General features: G+C 33.7%; 2 protein-coding genes across 3 annotated transcripts in view; one reads left to right on the forward strand and one right to left on the reverse strand.

Annotated features, from left to right (window-relative positions):
* The window catches only part of LOC126821842 (lamin-like protein), a 54589-nt gene extending 51895 nt beyond the window's left edge, over positions 1-2694 (forward strand). For both annotated transcript variants that reach the window (XM_050550357.1, XM_050550358.1), the window contains one exon: positions 54-2694. In XM_050550357.1, coding sequence (XP_050406314.1) covers positions 54-734 — 681 coding nt within the window. In that variant the 3' untranslated portion in view covers positions 735-2694. The remainder of the gene's footprint in view (positions 1-53) is intronic.
* Positions 2695-2703: 9 nt separating this feature from the next.
* The window catches only part of LOC126821835 (kinetochore-associated protein 1), a 39521-nt gene continuing 15740 nt past the window's right edge, over positions 2704-26484 (reverse strand). Inside the window, exons 31-56 of the mRNA XM_050550341.2 lie at positions 24966-25135; positions 24656-24748; positions 24290-24418; positions 23330-23446; positions 22782-22891; positions 22413-22602; positions 21954-22034; positions 21550-21645; positions 21170-21260; positions 20756-20814; positions 18240-18480; positions 17798-17874; positions 15967-16174; positions 14969-15087; positions 14499-14578; positions 14179-14248; positions 13375-13487; positions 11451-11586; positions 9225-9320; positions 8995-9106; positions 8346-8409; positions 7582-7705; positions 7088-7174; positions 6299-6444; positions 5157-5265; positions 2704-3513 (exon numbers count right to left, since the gene is read on the reverse strand). Of these exons, the coding sequence (XP_050406298.2) occupies positions 3472-3513; positions 5157-5265; positions 6299-6444; positions 7088-7174; positions 7582-7705; positions 8346-8409; positions 8995-9106; positions 9225-9320; positions 11451-11586; positions 13375-13487; positions 14179-14248; positions 14499-14578; positions 14969-15087; positions 15967-16174; positions 17798-17874; positions 18240-18480; positions 20756-20814; positions 21170-21260; positions 21550-21645; positions 21954-22034; positions 22413-22602; positions 22782-22891; positions 23330-23446; positions 24290-24418; positions 24656-24748; positions 24966-25135 (2960 nt within the window). The 3' untranslated portion in view covers positions 2704-3471. The remainder of the gene's footprint in view (positions 3514-5156; positions 5266-6298; positions 6445-7087; positions 7175-7581; positions 7706-8345; positions 8410-8994; positions 9107-9224; positions 9321-11450; positions 11587-13374; positions 13488-14178; positions 14249-14498; positions 14579-14968; positions 15088-15966; positions 16175-17797; positions 17875-18239; positions 18481-20755; positions 20815-21169; positions 21261-21549; positions 21646-21953; positions 22035-22412; positions 22603-22781; positions 22892-23329; positions 23447-24289; positions 24419-24655; positions 24749-24965; positions 25136-26484) is intronic.

Raw genomic sequence — 26484 nt, forward strand, 5'->3', positions numbered from 1 at the left:
GATTTTTGTTTATCTCTCTTGATATTTATTTATGTTTTCAATCAAAATTTCAGCTGAAAGATCAAGAAGACGTGCTAAAGGTGAAAGATAAAAAGTTAAAAAATTTAGAACTGAAACTAGAGCTCGCCTTAACCGAAATACATAATATGGAATCCAAATTTGATTTGTTGCGTTCGAATACAAATAATAACAACATTACTCTCGACAAACTCCATCTTGTGAGAAAATGTAGTCAAGATTCAATGATACTTCGGGACTCCAGTCAAGACTCGGGAATTGGACCTCGAGACTTGTCTCCACGGAACAGTCAGGATTCACACAACACTAGTCATGATTCTCCTGGTTCCAGACATAGTTTTACTGGATCCCCGGACTCACAGTTATCTGTTAAATCTGGCAATCATAATGAGGTTGGGTCGTCTTCTTCCATCAAAAGTCATTTACTGTTTCCAGAAATTCCCGGAACCCCTATGTCTCAACCTAGCAGCTCTGGTTTACCATTAACAACAGATGGGTCGTACAGACCCTTTAACTCGGTGGGTGCTGAAAATGACATTACTCACTATCCCAACAATTTGGTGCTGGGTAAACAAAAACTTCGATCTAAAGACAAGATAGTCCGGCATTCATCGGCAAGCAGAAAGCAGAGTATAGCTAACGGAAATCTGACGAAACTCTCAATGTTGAAGCATGTTGGTGATGATATGAAAAGTGGAGCATGTTCTGTGATGTGATATTAGTTATTTTGTTCGTTTTTAAAATGAAGCTGCAAAAATTCTTTCTTTCTTTCTTGGTGAGCGTTGACCTTCAAAACGATGCACATTTGTTTGAACTGTGCAAATAATAAAAGATTTAGTATACTAGTTATCCACATATTTAGACTTGCATCTTCACCATGTGCCATGTCAATCTATATGGCAGCAAGATTTTCCTTCAGGCGATTGTGAAAGTTAAATGGAAAGTGACCATCATAATAATTCAACTAACAAAGAGCCTAGTCAATATTTCCTGCATGGGTTGATCTGTATGGCATGTAAAATGAACTATAGTATCGTATTAGTTTCTGGGTTTGTTAATTTGGATATTAAAGATACAAATGTGGAAAATGACCTTTTATAAACTGAGAAACTGTACTGTGATAGGGGGGAGACTTTAATGTGATACAAGTGGTAAAGTCCTTACACGAATAGATAGATTTTTCTGCTAGTGGTTATTGTGCTTTGGAAAACCGGGATCGAAACTGTGATATACTGTGTTAAATTTTTGATTCAGGATACTGGCTGGACAATGGGCCTACATGACTGGACAAAGGGCCTACATGACGTGGGAAATTATGCTATATGTAATCTGGACAAACACCACAAAGAAATGGTATTAGTTATGTGTTACCATCCGTATGAAAACAGACTGATCAATACATAATTGATTCAGCATTTGAATATCTTGTTTTATAGGTAGCCAGGTATAGGCACACATTTTGTAAGCCATTTCAAACTTCCATCTTAGTGGAAAGATACATTTTGATTTGAAATATAAACAATGAGAAGTGGATGTGTTATTAACTTTGATTACTGATATTCACAACAAAACTTTGATATATCTTGTGTGTCAAGATCTATGCATTAAGTAAATATTGAGTTTCTCTCTTGTGGGATCAACTATCTACTACAACTAAATTATATGCATATGTTGAAAACCATGTATTCACTTTTAAAAGAGCAGTCCCACTTGAAAGATTTTCTATAAAATATGGAAATTATTTAGACAATTTGATCTGACAAAATGCAGTAGACAACCATTTAAAGATCGTCTAACTTGAGCATTGTTAAGTCATATATTAGATCTCATACCTTTATACTGAAAGGTATGGCTATGCCTATTTGTGGACATCTGATGCCAGCTAATAAATGTATGTGGCAAAGATCAATCACATATTGGTCTTGGACACATCTTTAAACCACTGTATTGATTTTCAAATCACTTATGCAACTGTTTTATCGCTCTATGGCAGTGGTTCATAAAACCTCTGCATGCCACTCAAATTACTGATATGCAACTATTTTGTAATTCTATGGCAGTGGTTCCCAAACCTTGATTTAGGCTAATCAAAATATTTTTGCTTGTTTTAATCTAACTATGCGTAAAAAAAGTTTGGGAACCACTGTTCTATTTAATAGAATATAATCAATGCCTTAACTTTCAAAGGAGTAAACGGGATGGGTGTCCGAATGGTTAGCGCATGCGCGTTCAATCATAAGGTCTGTCATGGAGTCAAAAGGCATGGTTTTGATTCCCTGGTTGTACGTGACAAGAAGCAGGGTCGCCTGTCCAACCTCGTGGGTTTTCTCCTGGTTCTCGGGTTTCCTCCCACAGCTAAAGAATCCTACGCGCCAAGCGAATTATTGAAATAAAATTAAACCATGTTGGTCACAAAATGAAATAAGTTTGTGTTGAGTGGGCGTTAAACCCCATTTCTCTCTCCCTTCAAAGGAGTATATGTATATTATTAACAAAAAGTGGGATTGTTCTTTTAAAGTTACTATGTTTATAATTCGTTTTCTACAATTTATTATAAAACATCTTCCATTCATCATTTTGCTTCACATTTTATTTATTAATTTTTAATCAGAAATGTTTCTTATTCTTTCGATATCTTTGACAAGAATAATTAATAAATAAATCTTTAAACACTTTTATGATTGTTTTTAATGTATCGATAATATTCACATATCTATAGAATTTCAAATTTGTTTAATAACATCCCACCAATGACTTGTTTTATCAAAAATATTTTTTCTATTTATGGATAGGCAAGGTATAGGTTGGGGGAATATTTTTTGAAAAATGTATTTTGCTTTATATCAGGAAAACTTGGCACTAAGCACCCATATAGGGCAGCAACTATACCTTATATTGATTGCATCACAATCCATACCCCACCATACAATTATCATTACAATGTAGGAACATAAAAGAAACAAAAAAAAACCCCAGAAGAAATCTGTTTTTTGTCTTTTAATACTGAAATACAATATCATTATATCAAAAGGGTTTAATAAATTTCAAACTTATACATGATACACCAACACTGTATAATGATATAACAATATTTATTGAGTATCAGAATATTGTTCCACAAGCTTTAGATATATAATAACAGCACTATCTAATTATACAATAAATATATATCTATTTATATACACAAATAATTTATCCAAATATGACCAATCTACATGTATATATATCTTGCATAAGAAAATTATGGACAAAAAAAAAAGAATGGAATTCGAATTCTTTTGAATTAATTGGGATCCATTTTAGAGAGAAAGTACTGGACATGAAAGTGAAGGAAAAATAAAAATGTCTGTTAAATATAACTAAATATTCAAATTATAATTTAATATATTTATCATACAAACTTCAATCCTTAGGTATATATGCCTACTTCTGTCAGTTGTTCATTACAGTTCGTCAAATTCCCAGTACTGTGATGTCTTGCATTTTCAGATAAGCCTTTAATAAATAATACAAAATCATCACCAACACTGTAATTAAATGTATTTGGAATACTCCCTATTATCAATTGTTATTCATTGTCAAGAATCAGTTGTAAGAGCAGCTGTAGCTCAAACTGAGGACTGTCATTCGCTATTCAAATGGTGAGAAATGGAGGAGAAGAATCTATGTCACAATCAATCGATTAATTTGACATTCCATATTTTCCATAGTCTCCAGTCCAGGGCCAAAACAAAAGGATCTAAATTTCACTAATGTTACTATAAACTAATAAATTACAAATATGCATTATTTTGGAGTGATATTCTTTTTATATATCTACATGTGGAGGTACTTTGTTGTCGCCCCTGTCCGTCCAGGCGTTCACAATTTGTTTGTGGATATTCTACAGGTCACAATTTTTATCTGGTTTTGATGAAACTTGAAATATGATTTTTCATACCATCTGGTGCCATTATCCATGCAGTTATCCATAGAGGGTCGACAATCTTGTTATTACAATCTTTTACGCTATTGAAATTGAACTTGACCATTATTATGGTGAAATAGTGACCACAAGTTAAAAACATGATTTTTCGTACAATCAATGTGCCCCAATATCGAAAGGAACCAAGATCTTTGAGATATAAACATACATTTTAAGTTTCGTCAAAATGGAATAAAGATAGGTTGCCAGGCAACAAAACAAACACCCACGACAGCTAAATAGTCCGACAAGGGTTGTAGATTATTTATTCTATTTAAGGTATTTGGGGTCATTTGCAAGACAATTTCATACAAATCAGATTGTAATTTTTGTTGTTGAAGGTTTACAAGGTTCTACAAACTAAAACAAGGGCCTTAATTCTGAAAGTAATTTACAGAAATTGTTGAAATTCGACATGCTTTTTCGTTTTACTAATTTAAATAATGCTTATAAATTTCACACAGATCGGATGATAACTTCCCATGGTTCAATAAAGTAAAACAAGGGCCATAATTCTAGAAGTAATTAACAGAAATTGCTGAAATTCAATTCACTAATTTAAATGATGCTATAAATTTCATACAGACTGGATGATAACTTTTGTCGTTAGAGCATTTACAATGTTCAACAAAGTGAAACAAGGGCCATAACTCCAGAAGAAATTATTGAAATTAAAGAGGCTCCATCATATCACTGATGTAAACAACATATATCAATTTCAAAACAATCAGATGATAAATGTAGTCTGTAGAGTGTTCAAAAGAAACATGGGGGCAACAGCAATATACAAACACATTTGCATTGGGCTTATAAAAATTGTGGACATTCCACAGGTCACAATTTTTATCCAATTTTGACGAAACTTGAAATATAGGTTTATCACCCAATGATATGGCCCCTGATTGTACGATAAATCATGTTTTTAGCATGTGGACCCTCTAAGAGGTGACAATTTGTATCTGATTTTGATGAAATTTAAAATATATGTTTATATCCCAAAGCTCTTGGGTCCTTTTGATATTGATGCATATATGTCAGACCATAACATCCTGGATTATGGCCCCTAATTTTAGCTTGTGGGCGTATCTTGCATGTTAGATAAGCAAGAAGCTTACTGTTATTATCACATGGAAGTATTTACAGAATTTTCCTTAATTTAACTCAAACTACTTACCTCCATTTCTGAGTTGGCACCATTTTTAGCCATATAGTTCATCACATCATTCATCATTTTATTATTAGAGTTGATATACAGTTGAAACAGTGCTTTAGCTTCCTTTAATCTAAAAATAAAGTGATTAAATTCAAACATTTGAAGATTACAGTAGCCATTTATTTATCACAAAGATATTGTTTTGTTTCATTTAAAAGTAAAAACAAAACAAAGATGATCGTCATTTGTGGAAATGTTAATTCCTTGCAAACTACAATATTATGAAAGATGAATCTCTACAAGTAATTTAAGAAATGATTCAATTCTATTTAGGAGATAAACACTGACTGTTAATTTGGAATTTAGAGGATTGTTATTGCTCATTTAATACCACTTAAAACTAAAGATATGTTGCCAGGCAACGGAACATACGCCCACAGCAGCTAAATCGTCCGGGCAGTCGCATATATTTTTACTTTTGTATGTAAAGAAACATTCATAATAAACTAAAATCTGAATAAGAGTAACAACTCATTAAGTAATTATCAGAAAATCATTAGAATTTGTTTGGCCCATGGTAACCGTTAGTATACAAAACAATTAATATCATGGATTTAGCTGTTCAAGTTATCAAAAATCAGTGAAAATCAATATACTTGTTGGTCTCAAGACCTTAAACACTGTGTATCAATCTAAAGTCAATCAAAACGATTATATATAGGCGTAAAAACGGAGTATAAATATAAATTCATTTAGATGATAACTATGGTGCCTAAAGCATGCACAAGATTTTTCATTATCAAGGACCATAACTCTGGCAGTAATTACCGGAAATTGTTGAAAATCAATAGATTGGATATTAACTTTAGCCTCTAGCGTCCACAAGATTTATCAAAGTGATCAAGGGTCATAACTCTGGCAGTAATTATCAGAAATCATTGAAAGTCTATAGGCTTCTTTGTCAATCAGATATTCACTTTAGCCTCTAGAGCATTGACAAGCAATTGTGGAGATCGCCGGGTCGGCTGGCTGGCCAGAGAGGGGTGGCGACAATATACGACCACATTTCAATTTGGTCGTACAAAAATGGAAATGAAGATCAGTGGCTTTAAAAAATGCAACATAAAATCTATTAAAATTATAAATTAAGATTAAATTTTTACCTTTCGTTGCTAAGGGCGAATTCCAGCAAACCATTAATTTGATCATTTTTGATGACATAAACAAAAAAAGATTTCTCTGAAGGAGAATCAATAACAGCAACATAGTCATCATCTTCTAATATCATTGCAAAAACAGCTTCACGAACCTAGATAAAACAAATCATTATGTAAAAAATAACCAATAAGGTCCCACTCATAGTGAAACAAAGAAAATAGAAATGTTCCTTGTGACATTATGTATTATTAATAGGTGAAACGACAGACAATCTTAAAGGGACAGTCCCATAATTAACTGGACACCGTATATAAAAGTGAGTTTAAATAATATGTATATTTAATGCTAAGATGTGATGAAATAACTTTAAGATTTGAAATCAAAATATTGACCCTAGAGGAAAATCATTGCCATTGTTTGTGTATTTATTTTCGCTAATTTGTTTCTGAGTAGACTCATTAATTTAACCAAGTCTTTTGGTGAGATTAATTATGGTTGTCATGCCATTAATCCTGATTAATTTCAGCAAGTAATAAAACTGTCATTATTTGTCAACAAAGCATGGTGTCCATTTTTCTGGAGGTAGCATTGCTGGAAATTAAACTATATTCAATGAAAAAGGCACTAAGTTTGTACAAAATACATTTTTATTTCAGAGTATATACGTTCCATAATCTACAGCTCTAATCGACCATGTTTCTTTTCGAGATCTAATTCAGCATCAGTTTAATTAAGATTATGTAATGATCATGAGTAGGTTGTTTTTAATAAAAAAGAAAACATTTGTTACTAACCAGTGTAACTGCTATACTAGTCATTCCTAGTTTAGTTAATGTCTCTATTTTCTCTAAATAATCTCTCTTACTACCTCTTAATACACTCTACAATAATAATAAAATACAATCATTCAAGCTCTACCAATGTCTAAATCACATGTAGAATTCCTGTAAACACTGAGTTACAAGGTAATCAATAACTAATATTTCTGTTGAAATCATTAAAAGAAATGGGGTTGAACGTCCTACTTTTCTGCACCTACCTGGCTACTGAAGTCTGGAATTCGACATGCAGAGTGTTATTAGGGAAATTTTGCCAAGACAGTGGCTCTACATTCTGCTTTTGTTTTGAATTCTAACTGTTGTATCTTTTTACACGCACCACAATGTGTACAGATGAGGAACTTTCTCAGCCATCATAAGAATTAGTAAAATATGTCTATTCAAATTTGGATACCTAATTCAGTAAACCTTCCATTTATCTTTCCAAAATAGGTTAGATTTGAACTTACCTTAACACAATCTCTATCAGAATCAGGTGACATCAGTAAACAGGCAGCAGCACAGATATCAAGATCTAGATTTTCATATTGTTGGGCTAGCTGTTGTAAGTTTAAATTACATGTAACTGGACATCTAGAAATTAAAATAATATCAGTAAAGAAATTAAAATAATATCTGTAAATAATATTACCATTACTTCATGATTACAAACATCAGTCGGGTTGCCAGTTAGTGATACTGTGACATTTTTGCCCAGTGCTTGCCCCGTGGGTGTTTTTTTTGGTAATCCAGTTTTTTTCTAGCAAGATTGAGAGAGAGATGGGGTTTAACATTCACTCCACACACACTAGGTCATTTCGGGACTAACATGGTTCAATTTTATTTCAATAATTTGCTTGCCTGTAGGGGTCTTTAGCAGTGGGAGGAAACCGGAGGACCCAGAGAAAACCCATGAGGTTGAACAGACGTCCCTACTCCTTGTCACATACAGCAGGGGAATCGAAACCACGGCAGTTGACTTAATGACAGATCTTATGATATAATGCGCACACCCTAACTATTCGGCCATCCAATCCCCCACAAAAAATTTGAAATTTTATCGGGATCTGCCTTATAACCTAATGTGTTCAATCATATATAGGGAGATAACTCTGAAATTTGTTTTCAAATTTTTTTTTAATTGTTCCTTACGACTAAAGACTAAATGAACAATCCCTGCAAATTTGAGATAAGTACAACAAAAGCTGTTAAATGTATGGATATAAAAACTCACTGGTAAAGAAGGTTGAAATAATGAAGACATTCTTCTATTTGACTGTCATCAAGTGGAGCTGAAACTGTTCAAAGAATTAAAACATAACTATGAATTAAGTTTTATAGGAAACTAATTCAAGAGAAAAATATTTGGCAGACGGTGAAGCTACAGGTTATCATGTACCGTAGCAGAAAACATCTGAACCCTGGTGACTGTTGTATTGGAGGTATATACACACTAGGATGGTCAGGATAGTTTTCCTTTTAATGCAAACAATTAAGATTAAACAGCCATTTTTAATTTCAATCTATCTCAGAATCCGTCTTATCTGGGATCAAAGCCTCAACAATAAAGGGAAATAACTCATTTCAACTCATTCAGCTGGAGTTTTGACTGAAATGAATTTGGATTTTTAACGTCCTACTTTCCTGCATCTACTAAGGAAGTTTCAGACCACTTTTCCTTACTAATAACGACTATATATGCAACAATTGAAAACCAGATTATATCATGCAAAACTACTGAAGATTGTTACAGTGACAGACTTCTATTTCAAACCTGATTCAACCCTATAAATGGATATCAAAATCCAACATTAATGCATGCATCCCAAATTTATTCAATTAGAATTTTATTTAATATATATGTGTGTGTCAATATTATTTACCTTGAGAGAGTGAAGAAGATAACAAGTGTTGCCAGGCTTTAGTATAATAAGGTAAAGACCAAACATTAGCCACAGCTGAAAGTCGCACCAACACATATTCTAAATTCTTTAACTGAAAAAGAAATTAGCTCATTGATATCATACATAATTCCACATACTAATTACATGTACATTTCAAATCATTTTAATAGAAACATATCCTACTTATAGATGTAATTTTGTTTACTTACATTACTGAGCAAAAATAGTTGTTTGAGAATACCATCCCATAATGGTGGACTGTTGATGTTATAATCTAAACACAAGGCACATACCAATAGAATACCCTGTAAAATATAAATATATGTTTAATACCCTACCATCTATACTAATATTTGTGAGTTGTCACTGTTGTTTGTTTAGGGTTGGTGGCTACACTAGGGCTGTCCCAAGGCTGAAATTTGGTGTATAGGTGTAGCACAGACAGGGGAGTAACATAGGCGAGGTGGCACTGGTCTACCGCTTCCGGTTTCACATATTTTTACATACCTTGGGATGTTATGAAACGTATCAACCTGTTGTGATGTCAATAGAGGGTGATATCTGATATCAGCCCTAGGGATGTTATCACCCTCTGATGATGTCACCACAGGTTTATACTACTCTTTCTTTTAACATTAGGTGGGTAATATTCATCATTTTAATTTGCTTACTTCCAAGACGAATCTAGACATCCAAAAAATAAGATCTTATATACTCATATCTTCCAGTGCACACAGGATTTTTCGCTCACTATCGTGTTTATTATTCTGGCACACTGACCCAACTGTTAAAAAAGTTCACAGCCCACTGATTTCTGTGTAAGGTATTTATGGACACGGCATGGTTGGCACATTCACTGACATCTTTTTGTCACTCAAAATTGAAAAGCATTTATCATTTTTATCTTCCTCACAATCGAAATATCTCGAGTACATTAAATTCTTGTTAAATATTTTCTGCATAAGTTCTGCACTTTGACTAGCTTTAAATAATTCTTTGTCGGCAAATTGACTTGCTCAGATCACTTCGTTGTCCGAATCGTCTGACAACATTGTACAAAATGAATGCCAGTTTGTGAACACGTGGTTACTAAAATGTAATGCAAGTGCAACTTACGACATGTTTTTTTAATTTTGTCATATCAGTCGCAGGGCTGATAAGGGCTAAACCATTGTCTTATAGGTGAAATCAATTAGGATAGATTTAACATTGATGTCGGTATGTAAGACAAATATTACCCTAATACCCTTCGGCCTTAGGTTATTCCACATCTTCTACTCTTAAAATTTAAATACATGTAGTCAAGATGATGAAATGGGTAACCAGAAATAATTTACTGATACATCCCCTGATCCCGACTGTTCATTTTTGGGACAATGTCCATACCCATGTTAAAATGTATTCAAAATGATCATATAACATTTAATTAAAGATGCATTATGTAAGATTTAGATAAAGAGCTGGCCGTTCTTGCTATATTAGTTCAAAAATAGATAATGCAAAAAGAATATATTGAAAATTTCATTCAAATTACTTTATTCTGAGCGAATTTATCACTGTTTGGAGTTTTGACAATATGCGGCATTGATTGATTATTATCGTAACAACGGTACTGGTTATTCAAGTGTTAGCCTCACTTCTCCATTTTTAAATTAAATCATTCAATGGCCGAAGCGTTCTAATCGACTTAAAATCAGGGTCTTCCAATGGCTTAGAGAGTAGATTAAGGGGTTGTCATGTGTAGTAATATCAGACTTCCCTGTTGTTTTTCCTTTGTGATCGTAAATAAAACTACAGGTTAGTTGGTTTCTACAACTTTATAGATGATAACTGCTCGGAATATCTGGGTGAGCTCTGATCAATTTTGCTCAACACCCTCTTTTATGACCCCCCTGTTTCTGCACGTTATAGACTAACCTTGGTGTTAATTTCCTTCCCAAATATGGAATAAACAAACCCCATTCTCCCAAGACCAGGGGAGAGAATATTACCTTATTTGGTCTACCAAACACATGTCATAAACAGAATTTGATGGATATTTTGACAATTGTAAGGATTTTCACAAAATATCACTAATATTTTATATATAAACATGTCATCTACTTCCATTAGTATGTGGGATTTGGCTCTATAGAAAGTGTTAACCAACAATTAGTTAAAGATACACTATGGTCTTAAGGACCAAAGTACTACACATGTTGATAAATGTTTAAATAATAGTTTATATAACATTTAAAGCAAAATATAGACCTGCAAAAGGCAGATTTAGCTCTTACATAATGCATGTTTAAAAAAACAAAACCAAAATATCAATGGTAAGATAATCTCATGCTTTGGATTTAATTAAATTAAGAAGCATAACAGATTTAATTGGATTAAAAAGAGGCTTAATGGACAGATAGGGGTGTATAGAATAATTACACGAAAATGCGTACAGTTTTCTGATGATTATGATTTTTCCAGATTCCTCTTACTAAACCTTCTTTGTTACATTCTTCAAATGTTGATGCAGAGTGTTGAATATGAAGTTCACTTAAATCTACCAAGTAACTTCGAATCCTCAACTTATGCCTGTAATAGAAAAAAGATATATAAACTAATTGAGCTTTTATAAGAAAAAAACTTAAAGTTGGATATTACTTGAATTCCAACCTTTGATCCATGTGTATACCCCATGGATGCTACTTCGCCTGTATATTCCTGACATGTCCCACACGAATTTCGAAACGTCAACCAGGAATATGCCCAATCGGACATTAAGATACAGTGAATAACATTCAGAATTCCAAAATATAAGCTTATTTACGGTATTAATTAAGTGATAACTACTACTCATCTCGATTATTGTTGATAACAGACTGGATTGATTAGGTAATTAAGTGATTAACCTATTTATCACGTTATACCGTCTATACACCTACCTTGATTAACTACTATTAAAAACTTCATATATGTGATAACCTTGTGGTTTCTCGATTGTCAGACATTTTAGATGTCTGCTGACAGCATGTAGAAACTAGTCATAGATGTCACATATCCTAATAGTATATAACACCGCAAATCAATGGACAGTCAATATAACTTTCAAAATGCTTTGATTCTTACCTACAGCCCAGTCCTACCAAGCATAAATGTGACAATGCTGACACACCTATGTCCGATGGTTCTACTTCCAAGTTCTGTGCCATAACAGAATAATTTCTATCTGTAACCATTTTCCTTCGTAAGAATTGCCACATGGTTCTACCTGGCAACCTATTCCCCATTACACAATATTTTAACCATTTCCCATTCACCGACAACAAAATATTCTGTACGTATACACAAAATGTATCCATACGAATCGCTACCTATTATTAGCTATTAACAAACCCCTTTAACTCATTTTCTGTAACCAAACTAAGTTTTTTTTAGACTCCATATAGAAATTCCCATCTGTAGTGGCACAGTCGCATGAAAATCATCGCTGGTCATATGTATTGCTTAATGCCAACTAAAAATGTCTGATGTGCTAAACGTTTTAATAGCATCCCTGGTAGGCCCCAGTTTTTAGTTCAAATCCAAGTTGTCTTAGTAGTGAGACCAGTAGCATGTTTACCTCCAAAATGATCACCGAAACTCAGTCAAAATATTCACCTAATGAATATGCTACGTCAATTAGAACCAGAATTAAAGTGTTCTCAAGTTTCGACCAATCAAATTGATTATTCCTGCTTAACTTAAAGGGACAATAACACTCTTGCTGGCTTGAAAGCTCCAGAAAATAAATAATATCTCTATCTAAGTACTAGATGTTTAAGTGTCCTACCTGTTGTGTAAATTATCCATTACATCCTATTTTACTTGTCCAGAGGGTTCGAAAATATTTCTAAATCGAAGTTTCATTTGAAAAGGGTTACATTAGATGTTTCAAACCATTATGTTGAATTTTTCAAAATTTTTAAATAAGGTGTGTTAAGATAAAATTTGTATCATCAATTAATTGAAATAGTCTACAACAGTACAATTTGTTGACCAGAATAAAGATTGGGACATATTATTCAGTTACAACAAGAGTGGTATTGAGCCTTTAAGCAGAAAATGCTCATCAAACTCATCAAGATATTCACCTAATAAACATCTACACCAAGTCTGAATGTTCCAACTCAATTATTAGCAGAATTATTGCGTGCCAAAAACTATAGACAGACAAACAGAAAAATTCCTGTCTTCTCTCAAAGGCAGGGGACAATATACAAATAATAAAATATAGGAAGTGAGAAATCTAAATGCATCACAACTGTGATTGTCAACAATGACATTTCTGATACATAATTTATGATGTCCAAATTGTGATCAGTAATATAAAATACTTCTTACCTTACATCTTGTATTGAAACTGACCATGTTTCTTTTATTGTTATTTCATCCACTATTTTCAACAAACACAGTAAAGCTCGTGCCTTACAAAGACTGGTGATAGTAGAATTATTCTGATAAATAAAACCAAACATAATTAATTAACTTACAGAGAGAAATCTTTTAAACAATATACAAATTAATTGTATCTCACATAATATAATTCACTGTGTACACGTACAAGACCTCAGTTTTTCATCCCATACAAATGACTATACGCTGTCCCTTGCCAGGCCCTTTATAGTGCACCACTGACAAGGGGGAACCATGCAGGGACATCCAGATGAACATTCTTGGCCAAAACAGGATCACCAGGCCCTTTATAGTGCACCACTGACAAGGGGGAACCATGCAGGGACATCCAGATGAACATTCTTGGCCAAAACAGGATCACCAGCTGAGCGAGCAAGGGCCTTACTCACTAAGCCACTATGGCTACCTGACTGGATTAAATGAAATGAAATGGGGTTTAACGTCCTGCTGTTCTGCTCCTATACTGGGCTAATAAAGACGGGTATACGCCATACAGTGTGCTATGAGGGAAATTTTGCCCGGGCAGCGGCACTATCGCCTTCTCTTATATCGAATTCCAATTGCCAAGCGATCTTTTACGTGCATTCTAATGTATACATGGGACCTTGGTTTTTCGTTTCATCCGAAGGACTAGACAGCTGTCCTTGTCAGGCCCTTCGTTCTGCACCACTGACAAGGGGAAACCACGTCGGAAAACTGTTTGGAATAAGAAGTATGTAAACAGTTACTTACACTCTCAGCAAAATTATATAAATAAAGGGCATTTTCTTTCAAAGCATTCTTTTGTAATATATACATCACTCTATAAAATATAGCATAAAATTTTTTGCAAAAATATATTTCTCTAGTTATATATTTTGATGAAAGGAGCACAAAGAGTGTTTTATTTTTCTAATGAATATTTTTAAAATGGAAAATTTGAATTAGATAATGTGCCTCAATCAGTAAAAACATACTGGTACATTATATTTGAAAGTGACATTTAAAGTGGGTACTGTTAATTTGAGAGAATTTTCTCAAGAACATTATAAACCATACAAATAAAAAGTTACCTCTTTAAATTTGCATCATCATCATCCATTTCAACAGGTTGATCAGACAGTTTAAAACTGTTAAAACTAAATGTACAAGTCTAAAAGAGAATTGATAAATATTTGTTAGTTACTTGACCTCCTCAAACGGCGTTCTTGAAAATAAAAGACCCTCTCTTGTGAATGACAATGACACCCATCTTTACTTAAAACTAAAGGGGGTGGTAGTTTAGACCCAGGGTTTCATATTACCTTGAGACCATAGGCCACCAGCAGTTACTAATTCTATTCACCTCAAGTCCATAATGGGTTAACCGAGTCACTAATTCTATTAAACTCAATACCAATAAAGGCCACAGACAGAATAACCAATTCTAGTCACATCTGATTCAGCTCATATTGTACGAAAAATACGGTTGCTGATAAATGACAGGGTACACATGAGCGTTCTTTGAACCCTCTTCCATGATTCATAACACTTGTATACTTACTGCATCTTCATTTTGTTTTGAAGCAGACGATGGCAGCCATTTTTCTATTAATGACATACAAATATTTCTCAGATTTAATCCATGAATTTCTACTATTTCTTTTACCATAGTATTAACATCTGGAAAATGAAAGAAATATTTATGAATAATAATTGCTAACATATAATCTTCTAACGACATTGAGAAATATGGTTTAAGGTCCATGCTAGGATTTTTCAAGACCAATTTATGGTATATTTCTATTTCACAAATTTGTTTGAGGCAAGAGACATGAAGAAAAACCACAAGGTTTGACACACTCCTTTCATGCCAAGGGCATATAATTATGTGGATTGAAGTCACAAATTACATAGATGATAGACCTGTGATCTGCAGAACAAGATCTTGACTATTTGACTAACACCTTCAATCCCATTATGGTCCAGTCAATGCTATCTGATTTTAATAATTCAGTTCCACATCTCAATGTTCACTCTGATCATTATTAGTATTACCCCAGTTTCTAGGATACACAGAAAGCCAGATTATTCCCCTTCCCCCCCCCCATCTCAGCTTTATATCCCTCCAACCTGTACTGTGTGTAAGGCTCACATGCTGCAACACATGCACTACCCTACCCAGTTAGGAAAACCAAAATACACAGTGATAAACTGTCTCTCTAAGGACCCATGAACACATCACCTGGTCTGGGGATCAAACACAACCGTGTGAATATAAATATAGCTCTGTATAAACATGACGACAAATCTCATGTTTTTTAATGCAAATGAAATCAGGTTTATTATCTGAATTAACCGCACCAATAGAGCTAAACAAGACAGACATATGCACAGGTCCCCGGTTTACCATCCTATCTGAGCAACTAGACACATTTCCATGACAGATCTTCCATCCTTAACCACAGACAAGGAGCAACTATTCTGGTAAACCCTATGGAACTTTCTCAGCAGCTAACACCAGGATTGAATCCTGGACTTCTTGGTTAGAACCATACTTACCATGTTTTTCAATGGAGACATCTAATGCATCAGCTGTAACACACGGTAACTCATATAGTTTATTTATTAACTCTGATGGTTGATTAGATAACTTTAATATATCTGGATCAGTAATATTATGATAAAACAGTACTCTTTGTGTTGAAAGTTTCTTAAGAACTGTAGAAAACTTAATATAAGCCTGTTCTGCTTTCTTTTTTTGTGGATGCTGAAATTAGCAGTGAGTTCTTATGAGTATTAAAAATATCAGTCATAACACATACATATCGGTGTTGTCTATTTTCAGGATGATTAGGAAAGAGTTGAGGAGGTCATTTTGGAAATTTCATCTACCCGGGATTTGGGGTTATAAATAGTATTACCTACATCCTGTGGTGCGTAACTCAAAGTGTGGTCATTTTCAACATTCACAACCAGCCTGAAAATAGACTCTCCTATACATGTTGACACACCCTGACCTTCGCAATATTTTTTTTTATTTATATAATGTTTGAAGAAAATAAAAATTCTCATGACATTTTTAATTAAAGGACAGCAAAAATTTGAGATTAGTGAATAACTATGAGTAAAACAAGATGACACTGATACACCCACACCAATCCCAAAATAACTTGATGACATCCATTTATCACAAGCTGATTTTTATCTTTTTGTAAGGCATCAAGCAATCAAATTACTAATCAAGTTTGATTAAATAACACAGTGATTAAATAGGGGTGAGGCTTGATTAAATAATTATGTGAGTATGGTGGACTAAGTAGATATGTCTTTGATTAAAGAACAAAGTAGGCAGAAGTGAGTAAATGTCAGTGCAGTTTGATCAAATAATAAAATTGAGTAGAAGTGAGTGATTAATTAGTTAACCAGCGGTTGCCAGACATGCAAGAAATGAAGAGAGAATATGCTAAAAAAACAAAACATAATTTTTCGTACAATCAGGGGCCATAATTCAGGAAGTTATGGTCTGAAATGTGTGAATATTGAAAGGGACTAAGATCTTTAGGAATAAAGATATATTTAAAGTTTCAACAAAATCGGACAAAAATTTTAATTTCTATTTCTAGTTTTCTCAAATTCAGATAAAAACTGTGACCTGTAGAGTGTCCACAACAAATTGTGGATGGACAGGCAGGGGCAACGACAATATACATCCAAATGAAAATGTGAGCGTATAAAAATAGGGTGAGAAGATCTGACCTAAGTTTGATTAATCAATAGAATGAGATCTCAGGTGATTAGAAGGTCTTAAAGCAAGGTTAAAGTCTGATTGAGAGAGAGAGAGAAATGGGGTTTAACATCCACTCGACACAAACTAGGTCGTTTCGGGACTAACATTTGGTTTAATTTTATTTACATAATTCGCTTGCGCGTAGGAGTCTTTAGCAGTGGGAGGAAACCGGAGGACCCGGAGAAAACCCATGAGGTTGGACAGGCGACCCTACTCCTTGCCACGTACAACCGGAAATTCGAAAACACGCCAGTCGACTCAATGACAGACTTTATGATACAGCGCGCGCACGCTAACCATTCAGCCATCCAACCCCCCTAAAGTCTGATTGAATAATAGAATAAGCTGATTAGAGTAAGATGTGGGTGAAATTTGCATTCATTAAAAGTACTCAGTGAGTAGAAGTTGAGTGGAATAATCGAGTGAGTAGATGTACCATAATTGAATTTTGATTAAATCAGAGTGAGAAGGTGATTAATATCGTATACAAGTGAGTAAACTCGGATTAAATAATGTAATCAGTAGCTAAAGATTTCAGCGAGAAAATTTGATTAGATAAAGTAAGAGCATGTAACTGTCAATAATCACAATAGGAAATCTTACATCATCATCTTTACAACTATGTTTCATTTTTTCTGCAAACTTGACACTGCACCTTAATCCTAGAATCTTCTCACCTCCTATAATATAACAAAAGATGAAGTAAATTATAACAATACAATGAAACGATTATCATGAAACAAATAATTATTTAGGTGATTCTGAATCATTTACAATCTACTGTTGAATAAGAATGTCTATAAGGAATACCCGTCCATAAGATGATTCAATTCTGTTCAATATTTAGCTACAAAGCTAGGATAATTATAATCTACTGTACCATTAATATTTCGATTTGGTTTTGCTATAAATAATGAAATGTTAAATCTTCAATGTAATTGATAATTGCAAGGAATGACAGTTACTTCCTTTTTGATGAGCCAGAGCTGTTTAAACTTTTTCAAAATTAATAAATACATATCCAGGGCAACTAATTTATACTTACCCATAGGAAGTTCTCTCACCAACCAAGATGAACAAGCAAGAACTAGGCTAATTTCACTAACATTAGATAATAAAGCTTCTATACTGTCTAAAAATCGAATACTCCTTTCATCAAAATTCCAATTACATTTACTTTTATCAGCAGATGCACTATCTGCCTGTTTCACTTCTGACTTTTGACATGCTACATGTTTTATCACCATGTTCTGTACAGCTATTAGATAAATCTCATCTACTTTTAGCTACAAATAGAGAGAGAGAGAGATTAAGTCCACTCAACACAAACTAGGTCATTTTGGGACTAACATATGGTTCAATTTTATTTCAATAATTCGCTTGCCTGTACCGGTCTTTAGCAGTGGGAGGAAACTGGAGGACCCAGAGACAGGCGACCCTATTCCTTGTCACATACAACCGGGGAATCGAAACCACGCCAGTTGACTCAATGACAGACCTTATGATACAGCACACACATGCTAACCATTTGCACCCCCCCCCCCCCGATCCCCGCAGTTACAAATAATACATATTTTAAACTTTAATGGCTTCTTTTAAGATACACTGTGGTGAAAAGAATGTCCATGGTTTTGATCTCTGGCATGGGCGGAGAAAAAACACGGGATTTATAAAGGCCAGCCTTCACTTGTCAGGGCTGAAACCTGTGACGCAGATAACCAAGTGTGCCTAGTCATTCAGATGGGACCAAAAAAATCCCCAAAAAAACAAAGTCTACGTGTGTACATATTAAAATATAGAAATCAACAAAGAAGAGAACATGAAAACACCTCTGTATGTGCAAAATTTTCCTACCTTGAATTGTACTAGTAACTAAGTACATAAAGATTTCCATGTTTGTCTAATAATGACAGAAGTATTATGTTGATGGGATATCAAACCCCACCCCATTCCATTCTTAAGAATAACACAATGTAGGCTTTGTTATGTTAATGCTTGCATTTAGCACAGTGTTTGTCTTCACCAGCTGGGATGGAACATAGTGTGGTTTGTAAATATACAAGTTTACTGATGTTTAGTTCTTGATGACAAACAGTAGCTAACATAACATTACATAGCTTTACTGAATGCAAGTTTGAACATTCTACCTCAACTAGAAGGAGAGTTATTGTGTTTCAGAGTCTCGACCAATCAAATTGCTTTTCGCTCTGCTTACCCTAAGCAGAAAATGCTGTTTATGGAACTTAGTCAAGATATTGATGTGATAAAACCATACACCAAGTGTCATCACTCTCACTTAATTAGAACTAAAGTTATCGTGTCCCAAAGCATCAACCAATCAAATTGCTTATCTATGCTTACCCTAAGTAGAAAATTTTCATCTTCTAACTCCCAACTCCATCAAGACATTCACCTAATAAACACCTACGCCAAGTGTGAACATTCTAGCTCAATTAGAATGAGAGTTATTGTGTTCCAATGTCTCGACTAATCAAATTGCTTGTCGCTCTGCTTACCCTGAGCAGAAAATGCTCATTATCGAACTTAGTCAAGGTATTGATGTAATAAAACTATACACAAAATTTTCTCTCTCTCACTTAAACATGCATTATGCAAGAGCAAAATCTGCTTATTACAAGTCTTTCTTTAGGCCTGAAATGTTATCTAAATTATCATTTAGACATTAATTAACTTATCCAGACCATAATAAACTCTCGATGTCAAGGCTAGCCTTCGATGTAGGCTGGATTAGATTCCTATATGCTGCTAACGGCCAAAGATAATTAAATTAGAAAAAGTGGATAATCGAGACTATGCTGTTTATATTAATGATTTTAGTAATGATAACCGAGACTATGCAAAAATTTCACCGTGTTCTTTCTCGGCTCATGGTGGATCAATTTGACTGAAATTTTCAGCAAATTACCTTTACACTATCTAGTTTTTAACTATTATAGCGAGAACTGCCATCTCTTTATCTTATCTCCCATAATGTATCTTTAATTAGAACTAAAGTTATCGTGTCCCAAAGCATCACCCAATCAAATTGCTTATCTCTGCTTACCCTAAGCAAAAAAAAGCCCACCTTCGAACTCCATCAAGGCATTCACCTAATGAACACCTACACCAAGTTTGAACGTTCTAGCTCAATTAAAACGAGAGTTATTGTGTTCCAAATTCTCGGCCAATCAAATTGCTTATCGCTCTGCTTATCCTGAGCAGAAAATGCTCATTATCGAACTTAGTCAAGGTACTGATGTAAGAAACTATACACCAAGTTTCATCACTCTCACTTAATTACAACTAAAGTTATCGTGTCCCAAAGCATCAACCAATCAAATTGCTTATCTCTGCTTACCCTAAGCAGAAAATGCTCATTTTCGAACTCCATCAAGGCATTGACCTAATAAACACATACACCAAGTTTGAACATTCTAGCTCAATTAGAAAGAGAGTTATTGTGTCCCAAAAAGTGTGACGGACGGACAGACAGACGGACGAACCTATTTTAATAGTCCCCTGCTTTCTTCAAAAGGCGGGGGACAAATATTATACACCTACCTTCAATACATGGGCAATAGGTATCCACATTTTAACTGAACTGCTATCTAACTCTGGAGCTGAAATAACAACAAGGCCAAAATATTTTAAAAAACGGATGAATTAGTTTATGTAACTCTTGAACTCGCACAAAATGTATAAGACAGTTTTTATGAATTTTATTCTTTAGTTCAAGGGTTCTTTGTTCTAATGAAGTTCATTTACATCCCACCCATGCCATTTTCTTACACCTAATCAGTTCACCATTTAAATCTCAAATTGTCCACAACTTGATAACTTCAGTTGGTCAATTGTTGACCGATTTTCTTTCCATCAAATTAGTAAGAATTTATTTTCAAAGAATATAATAACCAGGGAAAGTATGACTAAAACTAGTGCACAATATGTAATACATGTATGAAAAGGAAAACTTACTGATTATATTCCATGACTTCTCACCCATGAGAAGATGATAAGGCATTCTTGTCTTTCCTATCGCTGGTATTGTACCTAATACAGTTGAAAGCTGCAAAATAATATCTTGATAAATAATGTTTATCAATATTATGAGCTGCCCTTTTCTGTTTTTTATTAAAATATTTGTGCCATAAGATTAATATTGTCAATGGCCTGATTGTGGTAACACCCCAACTGTTATGCGGAATATAAAACTAGCACTGGACACCAATCCTGGTCAAAATATTCACAGAAGTTTATGACAGAGAGTATATTTTTGGTTGTCTATCTGATATACCTGATTTTGATAAGACCACTAATACAGTATTTATTTCAAAGGCGGTACTAAATACACCTACCTCTAAACGGTCATTGTCTGAATCATATTTTAATTCTTCTTCTGATGGAGTTCCACGTCTCTTATAAACTTTTAAATAATGTAACAATTCTAAACCCTGAAAAATAGAGACATTGAATATTTGAATCAGGAGACCCAGATGTCTTCCAGTTAAGCAATAAATATGACCAATTTTGAACCTGTCCTTGACTTTGATTTTATACTTTGGGTAAGACAGAAATAAAGCTATATTACTGTCTCTGCATGATGGAGACAGATATTACAAGTGAGTTGTCCAAATATAATTTTTAAAGAATTTTTCAGGAAGGAAAATTTGATACAAATTTTTACGTTTCTACAGTTACATATACAATGTAGTGTGAATTTTGCGTAATTTGTGGTGTTTAGACTTGAGCAAACATATACCTGTTGAGTATTTGGATCAACATCAAATCTATTAAGTTCTGTCAGTATAAACTCTAATGATTCATAATCATATAAACTTGTCTGAAACAAAACAAAAAAATCATTTAGTTTGAAACAAATAGGTAAACCTGGGACTAACACACAGTAAATATATTTACCTGACACCATGGAGCAGGTATTTGGGACAGTGGGAAGAAACTAGACATAGTGGAGAAAAACCACATAAGGCACCTTGCCTAGTCAATTACAGTCAAAACCATCAAACTTATGACTGCAATGATGCGATCAACGTTCTGCAATGTGTAGCTCTAGACCAGTCCAGAATTATGTTAGCAAACTCTCAATTTAATTACAAGAGCAAAAGAATCATGGCATGCTAGATATTTTGTTGTGCTAAATCAATTAGAATAGGCCCATTTCCTAGTTATTCCTAATGGCAAGATATCTTACAAATTATACCTTCAGAAGAATCTGTTTCAACTTTTTTCTGAGAGTTCCCTTTTCTTTAACAGCTTCAATAATCTCGCTAGCCTTGGACAACCTTGTCCGTAATTTCTTGGTATCTTCAACATCCCAGACAGAATTTTCTTTAGTTAAAACATTTTCTAAATACACATATAAACCATCATCTCTTTCAAGATTAAATGCCCTGAATGATAAAAAACCAACAACTTCATCCATTTCAGAAGATAATATCACAATTACTATACGATCCATCTACTTTACATATCAAATTTTGATTTTCTCCAAAACTGAGCAATGAACCATTCTAAAACCTTTACAGCTATTCTTGGTGTTTTTGACAAATAAAAGAGTTAAAATCCTTACTTGCAAAACTGTTTAATGGTGTCAACATCAGCTACCCCACTCTGCGCAAACTGGGTTATAACTTTTAATTTTTCAGTAAATCCACCAGTAAAAGCATCTTTGAAAGGAATCTAGAACGAGAAATAACGTACATCCATGCATAGTATTCTAAGTGTGACAAACCCATAATGTAGCCCTATTATCGTTTAAATCAATCAGAATATCGAGCTGCATTTGCCAAATTTTGTAAGTACTACTTTTTTCCCCATTAAGTCATTGAGGGTGTTTATTCAGACTGTCTCTAGTTCTAAAGGAAAACTGTTCAGATTGTCATAAAAAATTACTGTCTCTAGTTCTAAAGGAAAACTGTTCAGATTGTCATAAAAAATTACTGTCTCTAGTTCTAAAGGAAAACTGTTCAGATTGTCATAAAAAATTACTGTCTCTAGTTCTAAAGGAAAACTGTTCAGATTGTCATAAAAAAAATTACGTCTTAACAGAATTACTATCATGATAAATACAGAATCGTGGAATAAACATAAGATATAATGATTTAATAAAACTATTACCTTGAATTTACCTAACCTATGACCCCAAGTACCATTAGTCTCAAGTTGTTGACAAATTTGTATTATCGCAGGATCATTATATATTTCACCAACTCCAATACCCACTGTAGCTACAGCCTGTACATAAACATAGTAATATCAAACATTCACATTATATGTACCAATCCTGTCCAGGATGGTGCATGGTTATCATATACACAATCTGATTAAAATACACATCTATATTTCATTTTGCTTGTTTTATACTTTCGATGGCCTCTACTGAGTGAAGATCTGACCAGTTGTAGGTCACTTCAGGGGTCATACAAGCGGCTTATAACCCTATGACGTCAGACATTTGATTAACCAATCAACATTTATGTTTCTAGTAGGATACCCACAGTTCCGTGCATTGCATGCCAGGAACTCGCTGCAACAGACGGTTCTATTGGCTAATCCCTAACATCAGCCAGAACGCAGGTTATTTAACAACTCTTCCAGATCCTAGGGTACTAAAGACAAGTAAAATAAAATTCTGAACTATAAAAAACGCAACAAAATAGGATATGTGTGTTAATCAGATTGTTATATACATCACTGTAAATAATGTTCAATACCCTGTCAATTGGAAGTATGGAAATTATCCAGATAGTGATCTTGAATGTCACACTGATGGACTTTTATTCACATAAAAAAATGTTCATAAAAATTTCAATTCTCTATTAGAACATTGAGTAATGAACACATTATAGAATGTAATGGAATGGGCTTCAACATCAACACCACAATACTTTGGTTATTTTGAGACTAACATGTTAACTTTCATATCAATGTCTATGTGTGCAATGCAAAGGGTTAATTTTGCCTGGACAGTGACGTTCTTTGTATTCCAATAAATACATGGGTATATCTCGGTTCCCATCCATTCTGAATGACTAAGCACTTCTATATGTTGTAATTTGTTATTACAAATAGACATACCATCAATTTTTTATAATTTAGCCCAGCAGATGACATCATTTTCTTCATGGTTTCCGTACATATCTTGTTGGGTAATGTAAGAAAACAGGCCAAACCTAATTTGTGGTCAACTTTTGTACAGTTAAACAACTGAAATTGACAAATACCTTGTAAAGCGAAAATCAAAACAACAAATCTTTTTCACAATGACAGCAACAACTTTGTGGAATGTGGCACAAGCACCACTTACAAGTTCATGATTAGTTTTAACAAAATACAAAGCATTACACAATAATAGCACTTACTTTACATAAAAAAAAATAATCTTAAATCTTGCTTTACATATATACTGCTATATTTTACAATGCAGCAAAATGATAATCTTACCTTTGCCAGAATTCCAAACAATAATTCTTTAATCAAAGGGAAATACTTCTGCTCTACTTTTTCAATTTTTTTGATCAAGGTTGCTAATTCGTCCTGAAGACAATTGCAATACAATTTTAATATATAAACAAAATCTTGGTATTTTTCTCTTGTTTTACAGACAATTGGGAATTTATTAGTTTACAGAAAACAAAAAGAATCCTTTGATTGTTCTTCTCAAAAGGCATTAGCTCCAAATTTTTAAATTTAAAAATAAAATATAACTATATCAATATGACAACAGGTGTCGGTACATCAATCAAGATCCTACCTTAGTTTCTAGGAAGCTCACATCAAGAATCTGCATCTCCATAGAGATGATATACATCACAATTCTGAAAGTTAATTCAAAATGGCTGTTTCCTTTTAGGTGTTGAATTAAAAGTATGGATGCATTAAAACAGGATTCTAACATACTAGAATCAGCTTGTTCTACGGATTCTGCAATATAAAAATTTAGTATTTTTAAAGGAATATTTTCTATTTGAGAACAATGTCTTTTCTTCTAAGAAACGTACAACCAACATCTATTAAATTTTATTACTTTCTGCAAAAAAACATTTGTCATATCTCAGAACTACTAATATTTAAATAAATTATTAAGTTCAAGCAACAATACCATTGTTGCACACACCATTTTGCAAACAAAACCCATAAGACAAACCTGCAGACAAGACACTCAAACTACACAGACATTGAAAGCAATAAACAACAATGTATATATCAAATGAAGTGAATGAATCCAAGGCCAGCTGTCAGCATCCACTGCACTGTACAGTCCCAGGTATGTAATGATACAGGCTTCACTCAAAACAAGACAGTGGCAATTGTTTGGCAATTCCAGAAAAAATTAAAACTCACAGTAAATTTTCATATAAGATATCAAAGACAATGCCAAAAACAAGGCTCTTTCAAAATCAAAAGATAGGTTGCCAGACAACGGACATACGCCCCACAGTAGCTAAATCGTTCGAGCGGTCTACAAGGGTTGTCGCATATTTATTCTTTTGTAGGTAATTGGGGTCATTTACAAGACAATTTAATACAGATCACATTATAATTTTCGTTGTTTGAGGGTTCACAAGGTTCTACAAACTGAAACAAACTGGAAGTAATTTGCAGCAATTGTTGAAATTTGACAAGCTTTTGCGGTTTACTTATTTAAATAATGCATATAAATTTCATAGAGATTGGATGATAATTTTTGTCATTCGAACGTTCACAGGTTCACAAAGTAAACCAAGGGCCATAACTCTAGAAGTAATTGACGGAAATTGCTGATATTCAATAGACCTTTGTTTCACAAATTTAAATGATGCGTATAAATTTTATACATATCAGATAACTTTCATACATATCAGATGATAACTTTCATCAATTGTGGTTAAACAAAGTGAAACAAGGGTCATAACTCTAGAAGTAATTATTGTAAGTTGCTGCAATTCAATAGGCTTCGTTGTTTCTCTGATCTAAATGATGCATATAAATTTCATACAGATTGGCAGATAACCTTTGGCGTTTACAAGGTGCAACAAAGTGAAACCAGTGCCATAACTCTAGAAGTAATTAAGGTAAATTGTTGAAATTCAATAGGCTTCTTCATATCACTAATGTAAACAACATAGATCAATTTTAAAACAATCGGATGATAACTTTTGGCGTTCACAAGAAATTGTGGCCGAATGAATGGATGGAGTGACAGACGGATGGGGGCAATGGCAATATACATCCACATTTCCATGTGGGCGAATAAAAATCGGAAATAGTCTTTTAACTAGACAATTATCTTA

This window comes from Patella vulgata, chromosome 5, assembly GCF_932274485.2.
Source record: "Patella vulgata chromosome 5, xgPatVulg1.2, whole genome shotgun sequence".
NCBI classification, from domain to species: domain Eukaryota; kingdom Metazoa; phylum Mollusca; class Gastropoda; family Patellidae; genus Patella; species Patella vulgata.